General features: G+C 50.4%; 1 protein-coding gene across 2 annotated transcripts in view; it reads right to left on the bottom strand.

Annotated features, from left to right (window-relative positions):
* Positions 1-7,544: 7,544 nt before the first annotated feature.
* The window catches only part of LOC128103185 (cyclic nucleotide-gated cation channel beta-1-like), a 36,899-nt gene continuing 18,917 nt past the window's right edge, over positions 7,545-25,526 (bottom strand). Inside the window, exons 2-13 of one of the 2 annotated variants that reach the window (XM_052727315.1) lie at positions 20,028-20,248; positions 15,985-16,060; positions 15,649-15,715; positions 14,832-14,940; positions 14,641-14,686; positions 13,975-14,020; positions 12,635-12,710; positions 11,965-12,004; positions 11,437-11,584; positions 10,004-10,079; positions 8,747-8,783; positions 7,545-8,023 (exon numbers count right to left, since the gene is read on the bottom strand). In XM_052727315.1, the coding sequence (XP_052583275.1) occupies positions 7,998-8,023; positions 8,747-8,783; positions 10,004-10,079; positions 11,437-11,584; positions 11,965-12,004; positions 12,635-12,710; positions 13,975-14,020; positions 14,641-14,686; positions 14,832-14,940; positions 15,649-15,715; positions 15,985-16,060; positions 20,028-20,240 (960 nt within the window). In that variant the 5' untranslated portion in view covers positions 20,241-20,248 and the 3' untranslated portion in view covers positions 7,545-7,997. The remainder of the gene's footprint in view (positions 8,024-8,746; positions 8,784-10,003; positions 10,080-11,436; positions 11,585-11,964; positions 12,005-12,634; positions 12,711-13,974; positions 14,021-14,640; positions 14,687-14,831; positions 14,941-15,648; positions 15,716-15,984; positions 16,061-20,027; positions 20,249-25,526) is intronic. The other variant, XM_052727316.1, reaches the window with a different exon arrangement.

The raw sequence follows: 25,526 nt of genomic DNA, 5'->3' as shown, positions 1-25,526 counted from the left end.
TTGCTAGGAAAAGCAGAGCTATTGCCTGCAGAGACAGGGTTGCTAGGTGACCATCTGCGTTACCAGGGCCTTCACGTCATCAGTAACCTGTGTCTCTGCAAAGCTGGCCAAGGGCATCCTTCCCCAGACAGTAACAACCCAGCCCAGCCTGTCCCCAGCTTCACATCTTCTGTATCTGGGACCACTCACTGTCACCACAGAGCCCAATTTAAATTCTTAATTTAAAACTGGGGGTGTCTACTTGTAAGGATGTATGTGTGCCTGAGGTGTCTGAGCTGTGTAGACACATGCAAACATGTACATGAGTACCTTTGTGCACACATGTGAGTTGGTGCGATGATGCATGTGTGTAAATGTGTATGTGAGTGTGTGCAGCCAGTGTGTGTCATACACATGTCACTATGTCTGAGGACACACATATACATTTGTGTGGGCCTATATGGCCATTGGCCTTTGGAGGTGTCTCAGTTCAAGAACAGGGGCATGTGCCAGAATTTTCAGGCGCACAGGGTCAGCGGGAGAGTAACTCAGAGCCAGCACTGTGTGTATAGGTGGATGGAATGCAGAGCACACAGCAGCCTGCACTCCCACCTGGCTCCAGTGTGAGGGAAAGACCCAGAGGACTGAAGTGGGGGGTGGGGCACATGCTTAGTTTTCCCAAAAAAAAAAAAGACTTTCACGGTGCTAGGAATGGGATGGAAACCTTTTTATTGATTGATTGATTGATTGATTGATTGATTGATACAGGGTTTCTCTGTGTAACAGCTCTGGCTGTCCTGGAACTTGCTTTGTAGACCGGGCTGGCCTCCAACTCACAGAGATCCACTTGCCTCTGCCTCCTGAGGGCTGAGATTAAAGGCATACGCCATCATGCCCAGCTCAGAAAGTTTTACTCTTAAAAAATTGTTTGCATATGTATGTGTATGGTGGATGTGCACAAACATAGGCATGTTTCTATGTGTGTACACACAGGTTTGTGGCATGTGGAGGCCTGCGGCCTTCCTCCATCGCTTCCTGTTGTATTCATGGAGACTCTCTCAATTGAACCCAGAGCCTTAGCTGACTGGTCTGGCTAACCAGCTAGCTCTGGGAATCTCACTTCCACCTTTCAAGGGTTAAATTACAGACAGGCTGCTACGTCACTTGGCATTGGTGTGGATTCTAGAGATAGATCTGAGCTATCTCCCCAGTCCCTAGATAGCTTTCGAGAGGCGATGAGTTCCCTCATCACTGGAGGAAGGCAAGAGGAAAGTGTGGCTCCTGTCATGGTTGGGAAGACGAAAATAAACTGAACAAGAGTGCCCCGAGAGCTGATGTCACCCCATAGATTCTACATCGATCTTACATTGGTTTTGTGGCTAACTGTTTCTCGACTGGGGATGAAGTAGCCCTGAGCGGGGACAAGGACTTGGTCACCAATGGGCCCTTGCTCCAGACAGGCCCTACTGCACCCACTGACTACCATCGCTGTGGCCCCTCTGCAAGGGCTTCTGTCAGCCCCCTACAGCTGTGGAGGTGGCACCGGAGAGGGGAGCCACTTGCCAGGTAACCCTGCTGACAGCCATGGCACCATTCTGGAGCAAAGCTCTGCTCTGAACACTTGTGGTGTTGCCGGGACGCAAGCTCTAGCCGAGAAGACCACCCAGGGTCACAGGTCGGGGTCAGCGCTGTGACAGCGGCCAGACAGACAGACACAAAGACAAGGCAAGGGGTTACAGCCAGGGATGGAGAGGTTTCCTGTCCACGGCAGCTGCTCCCCTGCCCTCCCTGCACGTACCTCTCTCCAGACGGCTGCCAGCTATACCACCCTCCCGCTCACAGACCACCAGTGCCCCTGTGGCTTTTCGGAAACCAGGTCCAAGGCTATCGTAACCTGCTTCAGAGGCAGTCCGCTTTGAACACGGACTGTGTGCTCTTCTCACCCCGCGTTCCCTCGCTGGTGGAGTCCTTCAGACCCTCTTCACGGACCCTCTCTGAGAGTGTGTGCCTGGCCTGTGCTCTCTGCTCACTCATTCGCTGCTTCCTCCCAGCCCACAGCTCCCTCCTCTGCCAAATCTTACACCAAGTCTCCAGCTCCTGACTCAGTCAGGGATCAGTCTTCCATGTTTTAATCTTTATTCAAAATGTACTTTGTGGACTCTAATGCCACCTCTGTGTGGATGTGGGAATCAAGCGTTACTGGACAACAGAACAGAACCCAAGGCGGCTGTAGACACTATCAGCAGCCACCTCAGGATCATTGGCGTGTGTGTGTGTGTGTGTGTGTGTGTGTGTGTACATGCATACAAAGGGGAGACAACCTTGGCTTTGCTGTTAAAAGAGAAGTACTGTGAGCTCAATGCATGTGTTCACTCACGCATCCATGCATGCATTAATTTTACATTTATTTAGTGCCTACTGTATAATGGGCATCTGAGATATGGTCGTGAAAACAACCGGCTCAAGTCTCAGATTTCACAGGGGTGCACCTGTGTGAGTTGGAGGGGGGATGTCGGACTGAGGGCTCATTGTGAGCACAGTGGGGACCCCAGTTTTCCCAGTCCTCTGGTCAATGCCCAACAGTGCTCAGCACAGAACTAAGACAGAAAACACCCACCCCAGGATCCCCTAATCCTACTGCCCGGGACAAGTGACTTACATAGGCTCCTCTTCCTCCTCTTCCTCCTCCTCTTCCTCCTCCTCATCTTCTCTTTCCTCTTGAATCTGGGGCAACTCCCTAAGTCAGGGCAAAGGCAAGAGGTGAGCCCTCCAGTGCTGCTCCAGCCCTCCTCCCCATCTCTGATATGTGTCCTGGGACTTCCAGCAGCTCCACCCAAGAGCCCCTCACCAGCCACAACCTGTCTACACTGTCCTGAGGGTGACTTGAGGACGGCTCTGAGCTTCAGTGAGCCTCGTTTTCCCCTTACGTATTTCTTAGCAATGCAGGTCGGGAGCTTGAACTGCTCATCGTGACAGTCCCTTCTTTTCAAATGCTTCTCTGACATGAAAGCCATCATCTTGCTCTCCCCCACCAGGCCTCAACGTGGGCCCAAAGTCATAGGGCCACTGCCCATGGACTGAAAACGTTCTTCCGAAGCTTTGAGCTAAAACAAACCTTCTTTCTTTATACGTTGGTGACCTTGAGTATCTGATTACAACAGGAAGATGACTAACCCACAACCTAAATGTCACCAGAGGAGAGTCGGAACACAGTCCAAGAATGGAGTCGTGCAAAGGGAATTCTGGGTACTTGTGAGAAAACCCCAAGAAAACAAGACAAGAGTCTTGTGACCTCAGTTTCTTCACAAACATGGAATTGTTCTGGAAATGTGCTTTTGTGCCCCTCCCAGATGTAGCGGAGAGGAATGAGTGTACTTCAGATTGTTCATTATGACTGGATATTGCTATTTGTTTATATGCCTCTATGGGAAAACATGTTTTTGCCACGTGCAGCTTACCCTTGTGATTGTACACTTTACTCATGTGACTCTTCTTAACTCTGGAGTATAAATTGGCTGATGCTCTGAATAAAGTTGGCTATTGCATAAGACTTTAGTCTGCCTCATTTTTAGGCTCCACTCTCCTGGGTTCATGCCTCCAACTAGAGCAGTAAACAGTGGAAGGCATGTTAAAGCTGGGCTCAGTGGCACACATCTTTAATTCCAGCACTTGGGAGGCAGAGGAAGACAGATCTCTGTGGGTTTAAGGCCAGCCTGGTCTACATAGTGAGCGCCAGGCCAGCCAAGACTACATAGTGAGACCTTGTCTAAAAACAAACAAACAAAATAACAAACAAATTATGGTCTAGCCATATAACCGTATACTATACAATATGAAAACAATGAGGATGATTTCCACCTAGTGAATTATGACCAAATATAACAAGGGGTAGATAAATACACATGATAGGCCATCTTTTGTGCAAAAACAAACAAACAAAAAACAAACAAATAAAAACAAAACAGAGAGGGATTGTCCTGGTTAGCCAAAATTGTCAACTTGACACAGCCTAGAGTCATCTGAAAGGATGACTGAATTGAAGAACTCAACTGAAGAACTGCCTGGGTCAGAGTGGTCTTTGGGTATGTCTGTGGGAGATTGTCTTGATCATTAATTTATGATCAGGCTCAGCCCACTGTGGGTAGTACCATTCCCTGGGCAAGTGGCCCAGGGCTATGTAAAAAGCTAGCTAAACATACGCCTAGAGAGCAAGCCAGCAAACAGCATTCCTCCACCGTTTCTGCTTCAAGTTCCTTCCTGACTCCCTTCAATGGTGGACTATGACCTGGAAGGATAAGCAGAAATAAACCCTCTCCTCACCTATGCTGCTTTTGAGCAGCGTGTTTCATCACAGTAACAGAACCAAATTAGAACAAGGGTTCCATGTGTATCTGTCCCCAGCCTACCTCTTGCATGGGGTCTGGTAGCCTTGTGCCCAGGGGCTGTGGGCAGGTGCTGAGAGTGGAGGGGCAGGTGTGGTCCTGCACTGGGCCCTTTTATGACTTTAGGATTCCACACTATATGCCTGGTACCTTCTCAAGCACTGACTCCTTTTCCAGGACTTCTCTGTTTTCCCACCTGGGCATCTCCACCATGGCCTCGCTTTCTTCTTCATAAACTGGAGCCATCTCTGTCTCCTGCTGGTTGGCATGGTCTTCCCATTGGCTGGCACTGTCTTCCCGCTGACTGGCACTGTCTTCCTGCTGGATGTCCTCCCAGCAGGGGTCCACCTCCTCGAGGACAAGATCATGCTCCACCTGGTCCACGGGGAGGATGCTGACTGCAGAGGATAAAGAGGAGCCATTTGTGGGGTAAGGAGGGTAGCTTGTGACCCCTCAGTCCTGGGGGTCCATCCTGGGGGCCTTACCCCAGGGCCTTGGCTCCTAGCTGGCTGGGTTACCAACAGGATCATACGCAGCCAGCTCAATGCCCCAGGGACAGCCTCAAACAACACAGTCACTCATTCAGCCTCTTCCCATGACTCTCTGCCTTTCCCCTCTTGGGAAAGAGCTCTGGTTACAGCTGACCAAGCTTGCTTCCTATCAGGGCTTTCCTTCTTAGAGGTTTGGCCAGAGCACAAAGAATATTCTATTCACAGCATCACAGCTGATGTCAGAGGACCCAGACTAGACACTTCACCACCTCCAGGGACAGAATATAGTGGATTGTCCCAAGGAGTGCAAACAAAACCTACTCCTTGCCTATTTTCCGGGTGCCGTCTCTTGTCTCATGTCTATGAGCTCAGCACCTGCTTCTAGGAGCTTTATCTCTCCCTCTAGGCTGAGATCTCCACTGTCTGAGACAACGTGACTTTGTCATCGGGACATGGAAAACAATTTCAGGTGCCTGTAAGTTTTAACATTTCTCCATGTATCCTGACCCCTGACTAGAAAATGATGTGAGCCTGCTAGACAGTAGGTTCAGACACCTGGGTGTGGTGGTTCACACCAGTAATCCCAGCACTTGAGAGGCAGAGGCAAGGGGATTTCTATAGGGAGGATTGAGATGTGGTGAGTTCTAGGCCACCCTGGGCTTCACAGGGAGACTCCATTTCAAGAAACAAGGAAGTGGGCTCAGGACATCTCACGGGAAACCCAGCTCACCCTAATCAAGGAGGAAAGGGGAAACTTCCTGCACCCCAGCTGTTTCTCAAAAGTTCCAGGGGTCTTGGTGGCCCTCAAGTCAAGCATGAACTAGTAATGGTGACTCCCTTGGTTTGGGGACATAGGAACTTGCTATGCAGCCCAGGCTGGCCTCAAACTTTTGAGAGGGTGCCACTGCATCCCAGGCAATAAACATGCCCGTGAGCACTTCCCCAGGACGGGGTGCCCCACCGGGTACTGCTGTCCCCTGTGTTACCATCCTTACTTCCTTTCCTGTGAACTCTTTTTAGATGCTCTGAGGTTGTTGGCCCTTCGGGAGCATTTCCTCTCTTCATCTCTGCAGCAGGGCTACAAGGTGCCTTAGAATGTGCCTGTTTACAGCCAAATATACCACAACTCTGGCAAGGATGAAGTGTAGCCAGCGGGGGCCATGGGTGGGAGTCCTGCAGGCCTCTAGGAGAAGTGGCTGCCTGCAGTGCTCTGGGTCCTCTCTAGATCAAGAAGTAGTTTACTTCTTGTTCTCCACAGCCCACCCAGGAGCCCAATACTGGCTCAGACCATGTTTAACTTTCACCCCTGGAGTCTTTCATGGACATGCTACTTTCCAGTCAGCCACCTGTCTGCCCCCAGGGCCACTGCATGAGATTCTGACCCCAGTCAGTGGCAGACAGTTTTTCCACTGAGATAGGAGCTCCTGCTTCCAGGAAGTCTGGGCACATAGGTTCTCACCAGGCCAAACATTCTGGCCTCAGGTTTCTTGAAAGCCAGGGCCTGTGCGTCAATCTATCTTCTCTAGCAGGAGTAGCTCATGACGCCCTTTTCCTCTACTCCAGGCTACATTTCTTCCCACCTACTCTGCTCTGAAGCACGGGCCCTCCCTCACCACACACATCTCTGAAGATATGGTCCCAGGCATTGCCATCACGAAAATCACATGGGGAGGCAGGTGCCTCTTGAAAATGTAGATTCCCAGGATGCCCATACCCCAACAATGAGGTCTGGAGGTGGGGCATTCTTCATGATTGAGCCTGGTCATGTGGGATACGGTCCTGCCTTGAGAACATCTCCTGTCTGTAGCACTTGTTCAGCCCCCAGAGTAATCTTTGTGAAGTTAATCCCCTCTCAATCACCCTCCGTGGCTCCCCATTGCCTAGAGTGTTAAACTTCTAGTTTCGACTTCATCCTCAAGGGCTTGGGATCCCGGTCGGCTGGGCTGATGTGTCCAGAGTTCTCCAGCCCCTTGCCCTCACCTCCAGGCATTTCCCACTTTATTCTCTCTGTAAGACTGCCCTTTCTCACTGCAAACTCACATGGCGTATGTAAATGAAGGGACAAATGCCACCTGCCTGCAGGTGACAGCCGCTGTTCAGATCTTTCTCATGAGCACAATGAGATGTAGGCCATCACAGCCAGAGCATCCTGTTTCTGACAAAAGCCTGGCCCTTCTGTGGAAGCTGATTTTTAATTTTTGTTTATTTATTTATTGAGACAGGGTCTCTCTGTATAGTCCTGGTTGTCCTGGAATTCGCTTTGTAGACCAGGCTGGCCTCAAATTTAGAGATCCGCCTGCCTCTACCTCCCAAGTGCTGGGATTAAAGGCATACGCCACCATGGCCCAGCATGAAAGTTGATTTTTTTTAAAGGTTGACAATTCTGTCTCAAAATCAATCTAAATAAAGACATCTAGGGGCCACTGGGACCTCAGGATCCCTGGCCAATTCCTCCATCCTATAACCCCAGTACCACAGGCATTGTATTCAACTCGCCTGTTTTTAGTACCGAAGTACTCCAGGGTTGTGGGGTATATTTGCAATTCCAACAATCAGGAGGCTGAGGCAGGAGGAGGGAGAGCTGGAGGCCAGCCTGGAACGTACAACAAGAATCTGTCTAAAAAAAAAAAAAAACAACCCACAGGCCTCTTTCAGACTTGTCCTAAGAATACCATGCAGTGGCAGGTTTGAGGTGCAAAGTCACACTCTTTAATGTCAATTACAATGTCACAGTTGGTGGTGGTCCTTGACTCTCGGAGAGAGAACCAGGGCAGACCTTGGGAGAATCACTTGCAGGGAAACAGGGTCCTGAGGCAGTGTGGATGGTACCAGGTGCCCCGGTGTGAGCATGCTCAGACACTGAACACCGAGGTCTTAATAGGGCTCTCCATAGTCTCCCACCAGGAAGTCCTTCTTGCTCTTGCTCTGGTCAGGGTGCTGTCCCTTGGCCAAGAGCCCCAAGAGGAAGCTCTGGGGTTTCACATAATGACTCTGGTTTCCTCCGTCCTGTCTAGGGTTCACTATTCAAGGAGGGTGGAGATTAGCAGTCATTGCCCCCTAAAAGGTCTTCTCTTGAAGCATCCTTCTGTCCTTCATCCATCCATCCGTTTGTCCATGGGCTCCCCAGGTCCCCTTCTCCCATGTTTCAGAGGCCTCCAGCTGCTGTCACCCCTGAAACAAAGGAGGTGACAGAAATGTGGGCACCTGAGTGGACAGATAGAGGATGCATGGATAGATGGACAGATGGATGGATGGATGGATGGATGGATGGATGGATAGGTGGATGGATGGATGGATGAATGGGCATCTGAGTGGCCAAGCCGAGGATGGATGGATGGGTGGGTGGGTGGGTGGATGGATGGATGGATGGATGGATAAATGAATACATGAATGTCCATCTACCACCTGCACTAGGTTACCCATTTCCAGTAGTGCTGCCCCTGCCTGTCTCCTGCCTGACCTCACCCTTCTGTCTTTCAGTGATGTTGCCACATACCTTCCAACTCATCACAGGGAAGGAATCCCAACTCAAGGGCTCTGGAGTCCCAAGAATCTGTTTCCCAAGAACATCCCATCCCTCACCGCTTTCCCAACCTAGACTCTGCTCAGCTGAACCCACATGCCCAGCTTCCAGAGTCCAGTCCCCAGTTCTGGGTAATTGCCAACAGGGAAGGGTGTGGACTTGGCTTCACAGCTGTTTTCCTGATAGAGGCTAGAAGCCAAAGAGGAAAAGCTCTAGCCACCCGCTCCACCACTGCTACCCAGAGACACTGAGCGGGAGCGGGCTCTCTCAATTCCAGGTTGGGAGACCCTAATTGTGCCTCAAACTCAGGCCTAAGTGTATCAAGCGGCTCTCCCTGGAGTGAACATGGGGCCCACGAGTGTGATACTTACTGGTCTGCACATCACATGTCCCAGGGCAGCCAGGCTCCTGCATGGAGAGAAAAGAGTCGACCTGCCGAGGCTGCTTCACCTGCCTCTCTCCTGTGACTCTATGGAACGGCCATCTTCTCCTTCCAATACCTGGAAGTCTTCTCCCTACTATACCTGCTTCCCCTGCTGCCACGGTCCCTAGAGTCCTCGGTCATCGCAACATCTTCATTAGCTAATGGTTCCTGCCCCTTATACGCTTGGAAATCTCTGAAGCCGGTTCACTCTGCACCTCATGCATACCCTTCTGCATGATGAAGGGTATGAAACACTAGCCTGGCTAGTTCTCAGTACCTTCTGCTCAGCCTCCCTCAGCATTGAGCCAGCTGGGAAGGGAGAAGTGTGCAGACCTAGGTATGGACCCAGGGTGTCCGGCTCTTGGCACACCTCCCATTAAACAAAGAAAATCCTTGCTAGTCCTAGAGCCAATGAGGGAAGAATAGGGTACTTGGCTTTCTGAGACAAGGTAGGGTGCCCTGAAACAACCTCAGCAAGGCGCCTGCTCAGAAGTGCTGGGCTGGCTAGGACCTTAAGGGCCCCAGAGGCCTAGGACCAGTCCAGGCCCACCACTCTCTGGCTTACTTTCAAAGCTCTTTCCTTTTTTTCACAAGGCTTGGGTGGTAACAGAACTGTTCACCTACTTATTAGGAGGGATAAAGTAAGGTTCTCAGAGGACCAGGGCCAATGTCACACAGCCACTTGCCAGTTCTAAGTGCTTCTATGGAGATGTGACTTGTCCCCCAGAAAGGAGAATCAGGCCCTAGCCTCCTGATGAAGAAAAGAAAGAGGTGAGCAAGGCCCTGCTTCCACATCACCCACGTTGGGCCCTGAGCTGCCAGGAACGCTCACGGAGCCTGTGGGCTTCCTGGGAACGACACTTCTTCCTGGAGCGTTCCTGGTCTCTGAATCTTTGTACATTCTTGGGGGTCACTTCCGCTAGCAAGCCTTCCTTGGTGCTCCAGGAGACTCCGTCTCTGAGCTCCACCACCCCTGTAGAAGTCCCTAGACTGTCAGCTCCTGACCGCTGCTGCGGCTACAGTGCCTGAGCAAATGTGTGCACACAGGCAAGCTCCAAGGCTGAGTTGCCACTGACGGCTCCCTTCTTGCTGTGGCCCCCTTCCCCAGGGACCCGTGCCAACCATCCAACCCTTATCTGAGCTCCCAAGACTCCTCCCTCACCACCACCCGGCCAGGGCCTCTCCTGCCTGGCTGCCCACTCACCGGCTCTGCAGCTTTCCCATGGAGCACGGGCTGTGGCAGGGCCATCTCCAGCCTGTGTAGAAGCCACTCAATCAGCCTGTAGTGGAGAGATGAGCTGAATCCAGGCGGGAAGACTCAGGGTGGGGAATCGGGGCAGAACAAGTCTGCCAGGAGGCAGGTCGGGTCAGAAGCCAGCCCCAGGTCTCTAACCCTCAAGGCCCCTTCCTCCCCTCCCCATCCTTCCCCGGCAGCCCTAGCAGGGAGCTCAGCTCAGCTCTCATCTTCACCTCACTTCAGATATGCATTTCCAGTCTCTCTCACACCCCAGCACATGAGCACTGGGCCGCACCCAACCGGATTTTAGAAGCATGTAGCCTTTAGTCCACACATTTGCTCCTGGTAACCAAGCAGGGCGTGTACAAGGTTTTTGATGGCAGGAAAAGTGTAAAACAGTTCTAAGTGCTCCTGTGCGGTTAAATAAACGAAGCGCTATGTAGTTCTTTGCAGCGATTGATGGAGTGAAGTTGAACTGGTGTATAAAACCACCTCTGAGAGACTTCTTCAGAAAGTGTGTGTGTGTGTGTGTGTGTGTGTGTGTGTGTGTGTGTCTGTGTGTGTGTGTGTCTGTCTGTCGTTTACGCGCATGAACAGGTGTGTAAGTCTGTGCAGTGGGGCAGAGACCAGAGAAAGGTGGCAGGTACCCTCCTCTATCATTTTCTGCTTGTTCCTTTGAGGCAGAGTCTCTCCCTAAACCAGAGACAGGATCTCTCCACAAACCTGATCAAGGTCTCTTCATAAACCCGAGGCAAAGTCTTTGCCTAAACTGAGAGCTTAAGTTTTCTCAGCTTGGGTGGCAGCCAGCAAGCAATCCCCCTGTCTCCATCCTCTGCCCCAGTGCTGGGGTTGGTTACCGTCCTGCACAGGACCATGCTCACTTTTACATGGGTGCTGGGATCTGTATTCTGGTGCTCATACTCATGGAGTGAGCTAGCACAGTATGAGGAGTGAGCTTGCCCAGCATGAGCAGTGAGCTTGCCCAGCAAGCACTCTTAACCACTGAGCCAGTTCTCCAGACCCTAGGGAACTTACTTTCTTAAGTGAAAAAAGGGAAGATGTAAAAGAATATTTGCAATTTACTTTTGATAGGTGTGTGTGTGTGTGTGTGTGTGTGTGTGTGTGTGTGTGTGTGTGTTGCTTGTTTTGAGACAAGATCCGACTATAGAGTCCAAGCTGGCTTTGAACTTATGATCCTCCTGCCTCAGCTTCCTGAGTTTACAGGTGGGCCCTTGGTTGATGTTTAAAGGAAAAGTACACTCCCCAGCCTGGCTGATGAGGTTTGCCTGGGGAGTCTGAGTTTTCTCCCAAGCGCATGTTTCAACTTTCTAACTAGTGTTGGGCTAGAGCCAAGCACTGAGCCTGCTCCCTCTGGGAGGTGTGGCCTTTCGGGAGCTCACCTGACAGGGTCCCCAGGTGGTGGCAGGGAAGAGACCTGGAAGCCGGGCTGGGCCTCTACAGCTGGCTCCTCCTCAGGCTCCAGGGTTTCAGGATTAGGCTGGGAGGGAATCTCTGTGGGCTCTGTCTCCATCGGGGGTTCTGGAGGATCTGAGGGTAGGAGAGCCAGCACTAAAGACCCCATAACAGGGTTTCGTCCAATCCCTCCCGGGTATAAAGGGCCAGATGTGGAGACTTGACATGGCTGGGTGAAGAGCCCCTTGGGGACCACCCTAACATCAAACAGTACAGGAAGGGAAAGGGACCTATCCAAGCTTGTGAAGTCCAGCTGACTCTAGCCACTGGAGTCCCAGGTCTGACTAGCGTGGGGTTTCCAGTCTTAGCAAGGACTGAACTGTCCCCTGCCTGGCTGAGCGCTAAGGCTTCCCTGAGACCACACACACACACACACACACACACACACACACACTCAGGTTCCCCTGGAGCCCAGCCTGTGACTACTTAGGAAGCCCCTCCCAGGTCCTCTGTACCTGGGTCCAAGACAGCAGCCTCAGGTTCAGCACTCCAGGCCTGGAAGACAGAAAGGGTCATGCTTGTACCTCACATTGATGAGCTGGGCCCTGGGCCCATGCGCTCACACATGTGTGCGTGGTGCTGGTGGTGGGACCATGATGGTTAATCTCCTTTGTTAACTTGATTCAGGATCATCTAGGAGACACACCTCTGGACAGGTCTTTTAGGGAGTTTCCAAAGAGGTTCAACTCAGCAAGGAAGACCTACTCTGAATGTGGGTGGCACCATGTCATGGATTGGGGTCCCAGACTCAATAAAAAGATTTAAGAGAGAGACAGACAGACCCACTAGCACTCATTTCTGTCTGCTTCATGACTGCAGATGCCGTGGTTCCCCACAGCACCACGGTAGATGGCACCCGCTTTAAACCGTGAGCTAACATAAACTCTTTAAGCATCTTTTTTCAGGAATTTTGTTTCATCACTAAGAAAAGTAATTAATACAGTGGCTCTATCTTGCTCCTAAATGTCCCCAGGCCCTAGTCAGTCACTCCTCCCATGGAAGACACTCCAAGGAGAAGATCCATTCTCCAGTGGATGTTGGGGCTTGGCCATGGCTGGAGTGGGTAACTCCCTGGGCCTCAACCCTCCCTGCTGGTCAGCTGCCCACCCCCAACTCATCACTTACCTCAGAGGGTTTAGGGGGCTGAGGCAGCACTTTCTCCAGATTCTGCTCAAGCCACCTGAGCAGCCACAGGCTGGGCCTGCAGAAGGGTCAGAGATCGGGTGGCCTGAATAAGGGCCATCTGAGCTACCTTCCTGCCCACTGGGGTCTAGGCCTGGCCAGCCTTCTACACCAGGAGCAAGGAGCCAGCCGTCTAAGGAATGAATGACTGAAGGGGTGGATGGAAAGAGACGGTTGGGACGGAAGACATGAGTCTGGGTTTCTTGAGGAAATCACAAAGTGGTCCTTCAGGCTGACATTGGGGACATGACAACCTGAAAACTTCGTAACTGGCAATAGGTACTAATTAAGGACTTTATATAAAAATCCTAGCCTTGAGCTTTATTTTGTACTTATTTTTTGTTTGGTTTGCTTTTGAGACAGAGTCTAGCTATAAAGCCCCAACTGGGTTCAAATTCATGACTCCCCAACCTCAGCCTCCCCAGTTCTGGAGTTATTGGTTACAGGTGTGTGCCCGTGCATCCAGATTGGTTTGTGGCTTTTCATAAAACACAGGAGGCTCTGCAGTTACCTCAGGCAGAGGTGGCTGAGAGTGGACAGGGCCCCTCCCTGAGCAGGCTCCCCAATGTGTCATTGTCCCCATCTGGCCTGACACCCTCACTGATAAGGCAGCTAGCTTCTTTTGAGAAGTCCTAAACTTTGAGGCTGAGATAACCAGGGAGCACATTCCCTGTGGGGGTCCAAGTCCTGCCTCCAGGTGCCACACAGGCCCCACGCCCAGAAGTCTGTCTGCACAGAGCTTATCCATACTCCCTTTCCTTCTCAGAGGTGGCCCCACACAGAGGCTCCAGCAAGCAGCGGAAAACGTGGACAGCGTGGGGATTACACCACCCCATGCTACAGGTAAGAAAAGTGGGGGTGAAAAGAGGGAAGAGACTGGGTGTGGTGGTGCACACCTTTAATCCCAGCACTCGGGAGGCAGAGGCAGGCGGATCTCTGTGAGTTCAAGGCCAGCCTGGTCTACAGAGCAAGTTTCAGGACAGCCGGGGCTATACAGAGAAAGCCTGTCTCAAACTCCACCCCCAGCAAAAGAGAGAGAGAGAGAGAGAGAGAGAGAGAGAGAGAGAGAGAGAGAGAGGAAGAAGAAGGAGGAGGAGGAGGAGGAGGGTTCAAGGAAGAGGAAGAAGGAGAAGAAGGAAGGAAAAAGAAAGGAAAGAGGGAAGAAACATGCTTCAGGTCACGTGGGAGGTGGCAATAGCCCCTGCCCTGAACCCCAGGCTCTCCCCTCTGCACACTGCTTGGCCCACTACAGACGACAGTGACATTAGCTAACAAAGACTTACTCAGTATCTTGAGCCCCGGAAGCATCATCTGAACCATCTGCAGACCCTACAGAGTCAGGAAATAAAGGACAGGGAGGCAGGATGAGGAAAGATTGCCCAGGGGGTACAAGACTGCACTTAGAGATTGTCACAAGCCCTGGCTGAGCAGAGGTGGGTACAGACAGCAGCTGACCCCTGCACGTCTCCAGATCTACAGAAGAGACCGAACGTTTTCACCCGGAAGAAATGAGAATTGTCTGAGGACAGACACAGGTGGGTTTAATCTGATTATAAAAGCAGGTGGGGAATAAAACATCACCAGTAGCCCTTAAAACACACTGTTATGTTTTATGTATCAGTTAAAAAATAAATTGACAAATTAAAAAATATCCATGAAGTCAATGGAGAAAGAGGAGGGAAGGAAGGAAAATGATAAAGGGGGGAGAGGGGGGGGGGAAGAGGAGAAAGCCAGCGGAGAGGAAGTGGGGGGATAATATTATCAAGAGCAAACACTTGCCTGGAACCCCAGGTCAGCCTGAAGCAGCACTAAGACCACTCAAATCAGGCCACTCTGGGCCAGTGGATGGGCCACTCCCACGGACCCCACTTCTCCCCAATTCCAGGCCCATCCCGGTCTCCTCTTAGAGGGTCCCACCCTTAGAAAGCCGTCCTGCTTTTTGGTCTCACCTGGTTCCCCAGTGCCACTGGGTCCCAGAATCTGTGCTCCAGCCTGCTGAGACAGACAGACAGAGACGTGACAGGGAGTCCAAGGAGCAGCCTCCCTGACCCCACAACCCTCTGCCGACCCTTCCTCCACCCGCATGTCACCCTGCCCTTGCACATCACCCTGCCCTTGCACGTCACACTGCCCTTTTTACCTGATCTGGGTCTCCCACTCCGGCGGCCAGGTTCTTGCTGCTGCAGACAGGCTGTGGCACCACCTTCTCCATGTGCTTCCAGAACCAGGTCAGCAGCCAGGCGCTGGGGCTGCCAAGGGATAGGGACACCAGTCCACTGTCAGTCCCCACACCGTCAGAGTGGTAGCCCATCTATCCCAAAGGACTTGACATGAACCAAGCCTGTCTCCCCTGGTGAGTATTTCCAACCTCACTTCCTCTCTGTTCAACACAGGGTACCCTCCAGGCCCTAGCCAAGGAGGTGAGGGAGACCTTTGGAACCTGCCTTCCGGGTGCTCCACACAGCCCAGCCAGCCTCTCTCTATACCCCAATTAGCTTGCTCCTGCCAGCGTTCATGTTTGGTACTCTGAAAGGATTCCCCTTAGAATATCTCTGGAGGCAGAGACCGAGACTGATCTGTTCGTGTGAGGATCCTGAGTTCCTGCCTTTCGTCAGCCCCAGCCCAAAATGTGCTTTGGTCCGAACTCTATGGATTAAAATGGCTAAGCATCAGGAACACTGACTTCCCTGGGAAATCAGCAGCTCCAGCTGCTCTCTGAAGTTACCCCAGCACTGATACCATTCTGGCTCCCCGATATTACCATGGCTTGTTCTCTCTTGACCACCATCCCCATTATGCTCAGAGCACCACCACCCCAGCCTCCATGAAAGTTCCCATAACCATGCCCTGATGCTCTGGGCCTCTATCGAACGGCCACGGACCTGATTCACAGCTATCCCCTCCACACCAGTGGCTCCCTGCAGGGGCAATTGCAAGAGGAGAGGGTGATATGGTACCTGTTCACCTTGGCAACAGCAACCTGGGCCTGATGGGTAGGCTGAGGAGGGTCAGTTTCCTGGGCCTCTGGCAAAAAAAGAATGTTCCATATTTCAAATGTGGACCCCAGAGAGGCCCATTTCTCCCTTGCTAGGGAGATCAAGTCAGAGGCAGGGCAGAAGGAGGCCACTGAGGGGTTAGAGGTGAGCTTCTCAGCTCAGCTCCACTGAAAAGGCCCTAGGAGCCACACCAAACTTCCCTGAGCCTCCACTTCATCATCTGTGAAGTGAGCTGCTGCTAGGCTCTGAGAGGAGACCCCGGCCCCCTGCCCAGTCAGCCTGGGTCCCAGCACTCACCTTGAAGGCTAGGGCCAGCCTCAGCTACGCCCTCCCCTTCCATTGGCTCCTCCCCTTCCATTGGCTCCTCAGGTGGCTGTGGGGTTCAAACAGGACCGGTAAGCCTTGATGAGGCTGCCCGTGCAGAAAGGGCAGCCTCTGGCTCACCCTAGGGACCTGCAGTCCCCAAAGGTCAGTGACTCATTTCAGGGTCATCTGTGTAAGTCCTGCCGGACTCACCCTCCACCCAGGGCCCTTCCTTCCTCACGGGGGTCTCTGCACCCAGGCTGTTTCCGTGGCCTGAGAAGAGGGAGGAGCCTCAGGACAGACTTGGAGAACAGAGGTGCTCCTCCGTCAGGCCTCTTCCTCCTGGTGCCCTAAGTTCCCTTCCTGCCTCTGCGGGTTTGCCTCCTCCTGTTCTGCAGCCTCCTCTACGCCTGCACGCTGTGTGCAGTTGCAGACAGCAGTGCATGGCATCCATGCAGACATCCAAAGGTGTACACCCGGACCTGGGCCTGGAGGACAGTGGGCAGGTTTCCAGGCCTCTGGAAAAGAGTCCCACACTTCAGATCTGGTCTCCCAAGAGGCCCATTTTTCCCTGAGGTCACATTTATGTCTATGTACACATAGATGTGATCATGCATATCACACTGTTATGCATACAGCAGTGATACTCATGTATGCACAAATGTATAAAACAAGTGCATTCATACAAATACACTTGCATATATACATGTCAGCAATACAACTATGTTCATATACACACATGTAGACATGTCAGTGTATATACACATAAACACATGTGCATACAGATACATTTGCATATGTATAAAGACAGGAATTTGCATATACACATGCATGTATATGCTCAGACACATAAACAGGCATTTGCACAATTATGCAAGCTTGTCTATAAGCATGTATATGTACACATACACATATACAAATATATACACATCTAAAATATACACAAGTATACATGTCGCATATAAAATACATATGTATACAGAGATGTGCAAATGTAAGAACAGACATGTATACACACAAACACATAAGCTCATACTCAGAAACATACACATACACATGGAATCATGTGCACACAATAAACACATATGCATGCATATGCGTACAAATATACACCCATAGGCATGCATACCCAAATCTGAAATACTCATGTGTGCTCACAGTATACCATCATGAATATACCATATTCTCGTACACATGTACACACATACACACCCTGTAGCCAGTTCCTAAACACACTCTGCACTAGCCCACGCACAACCTTCCTTCTTCCAGGAATACCTTGCCTCTGTATCCCCCAGTTAAAACTCCCCCATCAGGCTCCGTGTCTAAACACACGACACCAGCCTCCAACTCTGGAGGTTAAATGACCCTTGCTTGTGAGTTCCCGTAAGTTCCAAAAGCAGTACTGGAGCTCAGTCCCTTTCTCTGTCTCCTGCAGAAGGAGCTGATGGGCGCTTGTCTAACGACTCCCAAGGACAATGCCTGGTTGATTCCTCTTTATGCCTTTTGCTCTAAGCACAGGATCTAGCATCAATTAGAAGCTAAATGAAATCTGCTTAATTAAGCTGCTAAATTAGTTGTCATCAGGCCCCTGAAGGGATGAGATGTTGAACAGGCAAGTTTTTGATATGCTTGAAGGAACATGCTAGAAAAATGTTCCTCAGTATGTGGCACATGGACCAGCGCCAGCGCAAACTGCCAACCGACCCATGTTGATTGAACAGTTTGGATTAAAAACTAAGGGTTGATGCTGGGCGGTGGTGGCGCACACCTTTAGTCCCAGCACTTGGGAGGCAGAGGCAGGTGGAGCTCTGTGAGTTCAAGGCCAGCCTGGTCTACAGAGCGAGATCCAGGAAAGGCGAAAAGCTACACAGAGAAACCCTGTCTCAAAAAAAACAAAAAAACAAAAAACAAAAACAAAAAAAAAAAACAACAACTAAGGGTTGGTGTGATGGTTTTGTGGGTAAAGGTGCATGCTGTCCACCCCGAGGACATGTCCTACATGAGAGTTGTACTCTCATGCGCATGCATACACAATAAATAGATGAAATACATTTTTAAAAATCTGTGTCATGTCCCAAAGTGCATGTACTCGGTGGAACACTGATCTTGTTTAAAATTAGTTAGTTAGTTAGTTATTGGTTTTTGAGACAGGGTTTCTCTGTGTAGCCCTGGCTGTCCTGGAACTCACTCTATAGACCATGCTGGCCTCAAACTCACAGAGATCCATCTGCCTCTGCCTCCCAAGTGCTGGGATTGATGGCATGCATCACCACTACTCAGCTCTTTTGTTTTTTTAAGTTATTTATTTATTTATTTTTAAAAGATTTATTTATTTATTATGTATACAGTGTTCTGCCTGCACGTATGCCTGCAGGCCAGAAAAGGGAACCAGATCTCACTGCAGATGGTTGTGAGCCACCATGTGGTTGCTGGGAATTGAACTCAGGACCTCTGGAAGAGCAGCCAGTGCTCTTAACCTCTGAGCCATCTCTCCAGCCCCCTTAAGTTATTTATTTTTTAAGATAATATAATTACTACACTTCTCCCTTCTCTTCCCTTCCTCCAAACCCTTCCATAAATCCCTTCTTTCTCTTTTTCAAATTCATGGCCTCTTTATTCATTATTTTTGTTATATACACAGTGTGTATACATATATATTCCTAAACACATAAATGCAATCAGTCTGTAAATGGTACTTGTATGCATGTTTTCAGGGCTGGCCATTTGGTATCGGAGAACCAGCTGAAGTGCTCTTCAGTGGGGGAGGCTGTTTCTCCTGCTTTCGGAATTCCTTAGCTGCCTGTAGTTCTTGTGTAGGATTAAAGCCTCCTGGCTTCCCCTCCCCACCCCTGCCCACTCTAACATGTCTATTGTTGTTATCCTTAGAGCACTAATGTTAAAAGACACTTGGAAAATGAAATACTGTTTAAGGAGCTAGAGAGGTAGTTCAGTGGTTAAGAATACTTGCTGCTTGCCGAGGACTCATGATCCCAGCTCCCCTGTCAGGCTCACTACTATCCTTGGGGAATCTGATGCCCTCTTCTGGCCTCTGTGGTCACTGCACTCATGAGAGCAGACACACACACACACACACACACACACACACACACACACACACACTTATACATAATACTTAAAATAAATCTTTAAAAATACTTTTTAAAAACCTATATTAATTTCCTCCTTCTTGAATTGAGAAAATGTTCCTACAAAATAATTACCAACTGAAGGAAGTAATGTGCTTCTAGTCTGGAGATATTTCTGAATCTCCTCATGAACTGGTAATAAATGAATCATGGACCAGAGTCTAGAGTGTCTCTCTCTGGTCTAGACTCCAGAGGCTGACAAATATGGCCACAAGACATTTATAGCCTATTGCTTGCTTTTGTAAATAGAGAGTGTATATGTATACAATGCATGTACCATGTACATGTTTAGAGGACAACCTTGGGTATCAGTCCTTGCCTCCCACCTTGTTTTGAGACAGGGTCTCTTCATGGCTTTTTCAATGTGTTAGCCAGGCTAGCTGGCCCATGGGCTCCCAGGGATTCTCCTCTCTGCTCCCAGCTCCCTGGAGAAGTCCTGGGGTTATGGATGTTTATACGACTGCACCCAGATTTTACCTAGGTTCTGGGGATTTGAACTCAGGTCCTCGTGCTTGCATGGTAAATGCTTTTGCCCTCTGAACCACCTCTCCTGTCCCATAAATAAAGTTTGTCGGCACACAGCCAATGCCCATTTGTGACACATTCCGCACAGCTGTGCTCACGCTGTAGCTGGTGGGGCTGAGCAACTGAGAACCATGGCATGGCCCTGTACACAGCCTGTTTCACCTTTCCCAGAGACCACCTTGAGCAAGCCTGTCCACTCTCTGGGCCTGAGTGGCTTCATTCAGATGTGCACCGAGTCACTGGCCACGTTTCCCGCTGGCTCCCACTTTCTTTCTTGAGAAAGCCCATGGGGATCAGGTGGCCCCCCCGCTGTGAGTCCCTGAACAGCAAGACCAGCCTGCCCTCCTCACCCTCGCCCCTCACCAGGGTCTGGACCTCTGGCACAGCCTCTTCAGGGGCTGTTTCAGGTTCTGGCTCTGGGTCTGGCTGAGGTTCTGGCTCCAGCTGGGGCTCTGGTTCAGGTTCTGGCTTTGCCTCAGGCTCCAACTCTGGTTCTGGCAGTGGTTCTGTTCCCTCCTCGGTCTTCTGAGGGGTCCCTGGAGGCTGAGGCAGCACCTTCTGGACCCAGCCCAACATCCTGATGCCTGTAATGGAGAGAGTCTTTAAGGGCACCAGAATGCTCACAGGCACGCTCCTCATCATGGCCACATTGTGGGCTGCATATGCCCTTTACCACACCTCATCTTTAAAAATATTCCTGCAGCAGGGCTGGAGAGATGGTATCATGGTTAAGAGCACCAGCCGCTCTTCCAGAGGACCCATATTTAGTTCCCAGCACAGTAGCTACACAGCAAGTAGCTCGCAGACACCTATAACTCCAGATGCATGAGATCCAATACTTTCTTCTGGCCTCTATGAGCATCCACATATACATGAAATATGCACACATACACATTAAAAATTAATCTTTAAAAGAGTTTCTGCAATTATGAGCATCCCCCTTTCCACCCTAGCCCCAGGAATGCGTATCTGCTTCCTGCCCCTGCAGTCTGAATTCCAGAATGTAGAATTCCAGATATAGAAGTCCCAGAATTTCTATATCATGTGTGGCCTTTGAGTATGACCTCTTTTATTTAGCACATGCATTTGAGATTCTTCTGTGTTCCTCTCACTAATTCATTTACCTCTCTTGTGGAGTAGTATTCTATGGTATGGATTTTGCATACTTTGCTTATCCATTTCCAAGCTGAGGGAACAATTTTGGGGGGATTTCAAATAAAGCATACATAAATAAAAATATTTCTGCAATGTTATCAGAGGCTCGATACTGGAAAGAATCTGAATGCTCCTCATGGGTAAGGTCTGCATTAAGTAAACTGCAATGCAGCCAATAATGGGGAATGTGGGACCGTCAGAGAGGAGGAAGTACATTCATGTGAACAGGAGAGGAACGTGCTCTAGCATTGTCATGAGCAGATCAGTTAGACTCCCTTTGTCTCTGTTTGCCTGTATGTAAAGTGGGGGCCCTGAAGCCAGGCATGGTGGTACCCACTTAGACTCCAGCATTTGAGCAGTGGAGGCAGAAGGACCAACCAGCAGTTCCAGATCAGCCTGAACAAAAAACAAGCAACATTGATAGTCCTTACCTTGTGAGCAGAGTGTGAGGATAAAATCTATTAAGATAAGCCAGGCATGGTGGCACACACCTTTAATCCCAGCAATCAGGAGGCAGATGCAGGTGGATCTCTGAGTTCCAGGCCAGCATGGTGTACAGAGTGAGTTCCAGGTAGCTAGGAACATAGAGAAACCCTGTCTCAAAAAACCAAGAGACAAGCCGGGCGGTGGTGGCGCACGCCTTTAATCCCAGCACTCGGGAGGCAGAGCCAGGCGGATCTCTGTGAGTTCGAGGCCAGCCTGGGCTACCAAGTGAGTTCCAGGAAAAGCGCAAAGCTACACAGAGAAACCCTGCCTCGAAAAACCAAAAAAAAAAAAAAAAATCCAAGAGACAGAGACAGAGAAACAGAGAGAAAAGCAACATTCTCAGACCAGTGACTGAGCCTCCACTTAATTTTGAGTTATCTGTTCAGACATCAGCTGCTAGCCAGTGACTGGCCCATGCTAAGGGCTTCATAAAGGTGGTCATGACTACAGGGGCAGGCGCTGAGTGCCAGCACAGACTGTGGAATGCCCTATGCTGCAGAAGCCCATGACAGAAAGGAAATACTAGGGACTTATTAACAGAAAGTCTGTATTGTCTAAGATAACACTAACCAGGTGCTTTAATCCCAGCACTAAGGAGGCAGAGGCAGGTGGATTTCTGTGAATTTAAAGATAGTTTGGTCTACATAGCAAGTTTCAGGCCAGCCAGAGCTACACAGTGAGACCCTGTCTCAAAATTAAATAAACAAATAAATAACAGCATTTATCATTTTTTTTTTTAACTTTGAAGATAAAATGCCAGTTGGACCTCTGTCACAGTTGATAATGACATTCCGACCAGTTTCTAGCTCATTGATGTTAAGCAAATGGGGAGCCAAGCTCTGTGACACCAAATTCCCGCAGGACGGCTCAGGGGCACCATCCAGGCTGACATGTAGACAGGACTGTGCCAGGCCACCCAGGACACAAGCCTACCCAAGGTTTTATCTCCCTTTCCCGTCTCTGCCTGGACCCTTGAAAAAAGTAGCCGCCTGGCCAGGGATCCCTGCCCCAGTGCCGGCTTCCCAGAGCCCCTGCTGAGCCGCTTGACCTCTGACTCAGCTCTGGCTCAGCTTCTCCCAAGGACAGCCTCGATGGAGACAGAGCTTAAGCTGTGGATTCAGATCAGATACAGGAAAGTGCCCGGGGCCAGATATAACCACTGAGTTCTTCTAGTTCCCAGCTGGCTGGGGGTGTGTGGACACAGCGACTTCCTCCCAAGGTCACATGTTTGGGATGTCAGAATGCACAGACCCCAGCCAGCGACTGGCAGCCCCGGGAACCAGACCTGAGGAAAGCCCTCCTCGACACCTGCTCCCACATCCCTCTGATAATACTCATTCTCCTGACCATCTTGCCCTCCCCTACTCCCTGTAAGGGGCATAGCTATCCTCAGGCCAATGGAATTAGCTAAGGTGGCTCCGGCCAAGATGAGTTCACTCTCAGATCTGCCCTTAGGCCCTGACTGCCTTCTCTTGGACTCTACTGTAGGACCAGTGGGCAATAATCCTGGCTTGCATTTCCGAACTGTCTGGAAATTACTAGGGAAGTTGCCTCCTAGCCCAGGTTTCCCCTGGATGGGAGTTTGGAGGCCCGTCTTGCTGCCCTCCAACTTGAAAGAGGGAGGCTGAGGCAGGAAAAGGACCTGGGGGTAGCCACCCAGAAAACTCTAGTGTTGAACCACCAGCATTCTGAGAATCTTCTGGGGAGCTAGAGAAAATATAGATTCCTAGGTTCTCCCAAACCCTATGGGGATGTCAAGTCTACATTTCTCGGGCTGCCCCAAAGCTACCAAAGTCTAAGCCATGGGAGGAGGCACCACAGACTTTCTGCCACATCTACTTCATCTCCTAAATGCCTTGCTAGAAGGTGAGCATGGGGGTCTCCCAAGGAGTCCTGCTGAGCTCCCACTTCATTTTGAATTACCTGTTCAGATGTCAGCTGCTAGCAGGAATTGCCTTCTCAATGTCCCTGCAGCTGGCCTCTCAGACACAGCCAGGATTAATTGGCATGGGCCGGGTGCAAAGGATTAGCATGTGCAGAAAGGGGGGCAGGGTAGAAAGATGACTGGTGCCCAGGGAAGCCAACAGCAAGTTGTGTCCAACAGGAGCCTGGATACAAGGTTTAGGGCCCTATGCATGGCTAGGAAAACTGTCCCAGTGCCGGGGCCCGGCTTCCCACACACTGACAAAGCCAGAGAGAGGCTGTCGAACAAGGAACAGCCTGGATGCCTGTGTGGTTCTGGGAGGTTCCTCAAGATGACAGTAGCCCATCAGCTCAGTCAGAGGGACAGGTGTGTGTCCGTACTCTCCAGCACCCGTGCTGGGACTCAGCAGGCTCTCTGGAGAGTCTTTAATAGCTTGAGCTTTATGGCAAGAACCATTGGCCCAGGACAGGGCCTTTAGCCAAAATCTGTATTTATCAGCATTTCCAGAGAAAGAGAACCAAGAAAGTATGAAGTCTCAGGACCAGAAGGCCTAGGATACAGTCCCAGTCAGATGTCTCAGGCCTCAGAGTCCCTGAAGGGTGGCTAGTGCAAGACACAGCATCCGAGGTGGCCAAAGGACCCAGACTCTGAGGCCAAGGCCAGCAGCAGCAGGAAGAACCACACCCACTTAAGGAAGAAGAGTCGGAGACAGTTTCTCCTCTTTCCACTGTCCTATTCCCTCCCAGACACTAACCAAGCAGATAGTTCCAACCCACACAGGGGGGTGAGTCTTCAGTTTGATGACCTACATGCCAATCTTGCCTGGAACACTCTCCCAGACACACCCAGAAGTCATGACTTACCAATTCTCTAGGCATTCCTAATCAGCCAAGTTGAAACTCAAAATTAACGGTCTTGACCATTACAGGTTCCAAGGCCTGGCTGATAACTGACCGAATTGGTAAACTGAGGCTGGACTCTCAGAAGAAATACAGATCCAGGAGGAGGGAGGTGCAAAGGGCAGTGGCTCAGGGCAGAGGGGCTCTATGAGGTGGTGGCACCTGGGTTGGTTCCGGGTCACAAGACGTTCAGTAAGGGGCAGACACTTAACCTGACCATCCGGGACAAATTTTTGGAGCTCTCACGGTGTGCCTAGCTGTGAGCCAGCCTGTAGCCTGTTGAATGAAACTAGTTTAGGGCTTCCTCTAAAGCCCATTGACCTATTGCACCAGGGTTACTGAACACAACACCTTAAACCAGGTAATTTACAAGGAACAGAAATGTACTGTTCACCGTTGCAATAGAAGATCAAAGCCATAGAAGAGGTGGTGCCTGGGAAGGGCTCGTTCCCCGTAGGTGGTGATGGCTATGTGGTCCAGACACACCACAGTTTGTGTCTGACTCCTGGCCATGGGCACCAAGCTTGTTTCCACCTTTTGACTACGATCCACACTGCTCTGAGTATCTGTGTGCAAGTCTTCACAGCACGTGTTCACTTCTCTCAGACGGTTTCTAGGGTAGGCTCTTCCATACGAAGCAACCATATTGTAAACTTCCCTTCCTTGTTGTTTGGGTTTTTCAGAGACAGGATGTTGCTAAAATTCCTTCCCTGGAGGAAACATAAGCAACTTCTGTTCCTCCTCTCCCAAGGTCCCAATAACAAACCCAACACAATTCCACCAGAGTTCACTCTGGGGGAACCAATGCATTTATCAGGCTTGCGTACAGAGCATGGGCGAGGGGTTATTTCTGGAGTGTGGGTGCTCCTCCCCCAAGAGTCTACAGCAGAAAGTCTTTTCCCATACTTTCTTATAGTTGCATAGATGAGCAGCTTTGCTGGCCTGCCCTAGGAGGGTTTTCCCTCACCTAGAGACTCCAGCCCCTCTGAGGCCATGTGCAATTAGGTCAGAGTTGCACATGGCAGATGGTAGAGAGTGGCTGGATACACACAGGTGAGAATCTTGTGACATGCCCCCTCATCCCACCCAGGATGTAAATTGTCAGCCAGGCCAGCGGAGATAATCTTTTGCAAATTGGCACAGCAGAACTCCCCAAGATGGCAGCTTTTTGGCTGGGAGGATAGTTCAAAACAACACAGGCTCACACACCATGTAGCCATGGCTGGATTTGAACTCAGCCTCTGGAGTGCTGAGGTTGTAGCTGTATGCCAGCATGCTTATTTCATATTCCACTTTTTAAGATACCACTAAACTCTTTTGCCAAGTTAGTGTCTGGACCTGAGTAGCAGTTACCAGTGTTGGGGGTGGAGGATATGTCTCAATTTATAAATTACTAAA

Source organism: Peromyscus californicus, unplaced genomic scaffold (assembly GCF_007827085.1).
Source record: "Peromyscus californicus insignis strain IS unplaced genomic scaffold, ASM782708v3 Scaffold_8__1_contigs__length_139910024, whole genome shotgun sequence".
NCBI classification, from domain to species: domain Eukaryota; kingdom Metazoa; phylum Chordata; class Mammalia; order Rodentia; family Cricetidae; genus Peromyscus; species Peromyscus californicus.
The sequence above is the reverse complement of the archived record's forward strand: the minus strand, read 5'-3'. Positions and strand labels throughout refer to the sequence as shown.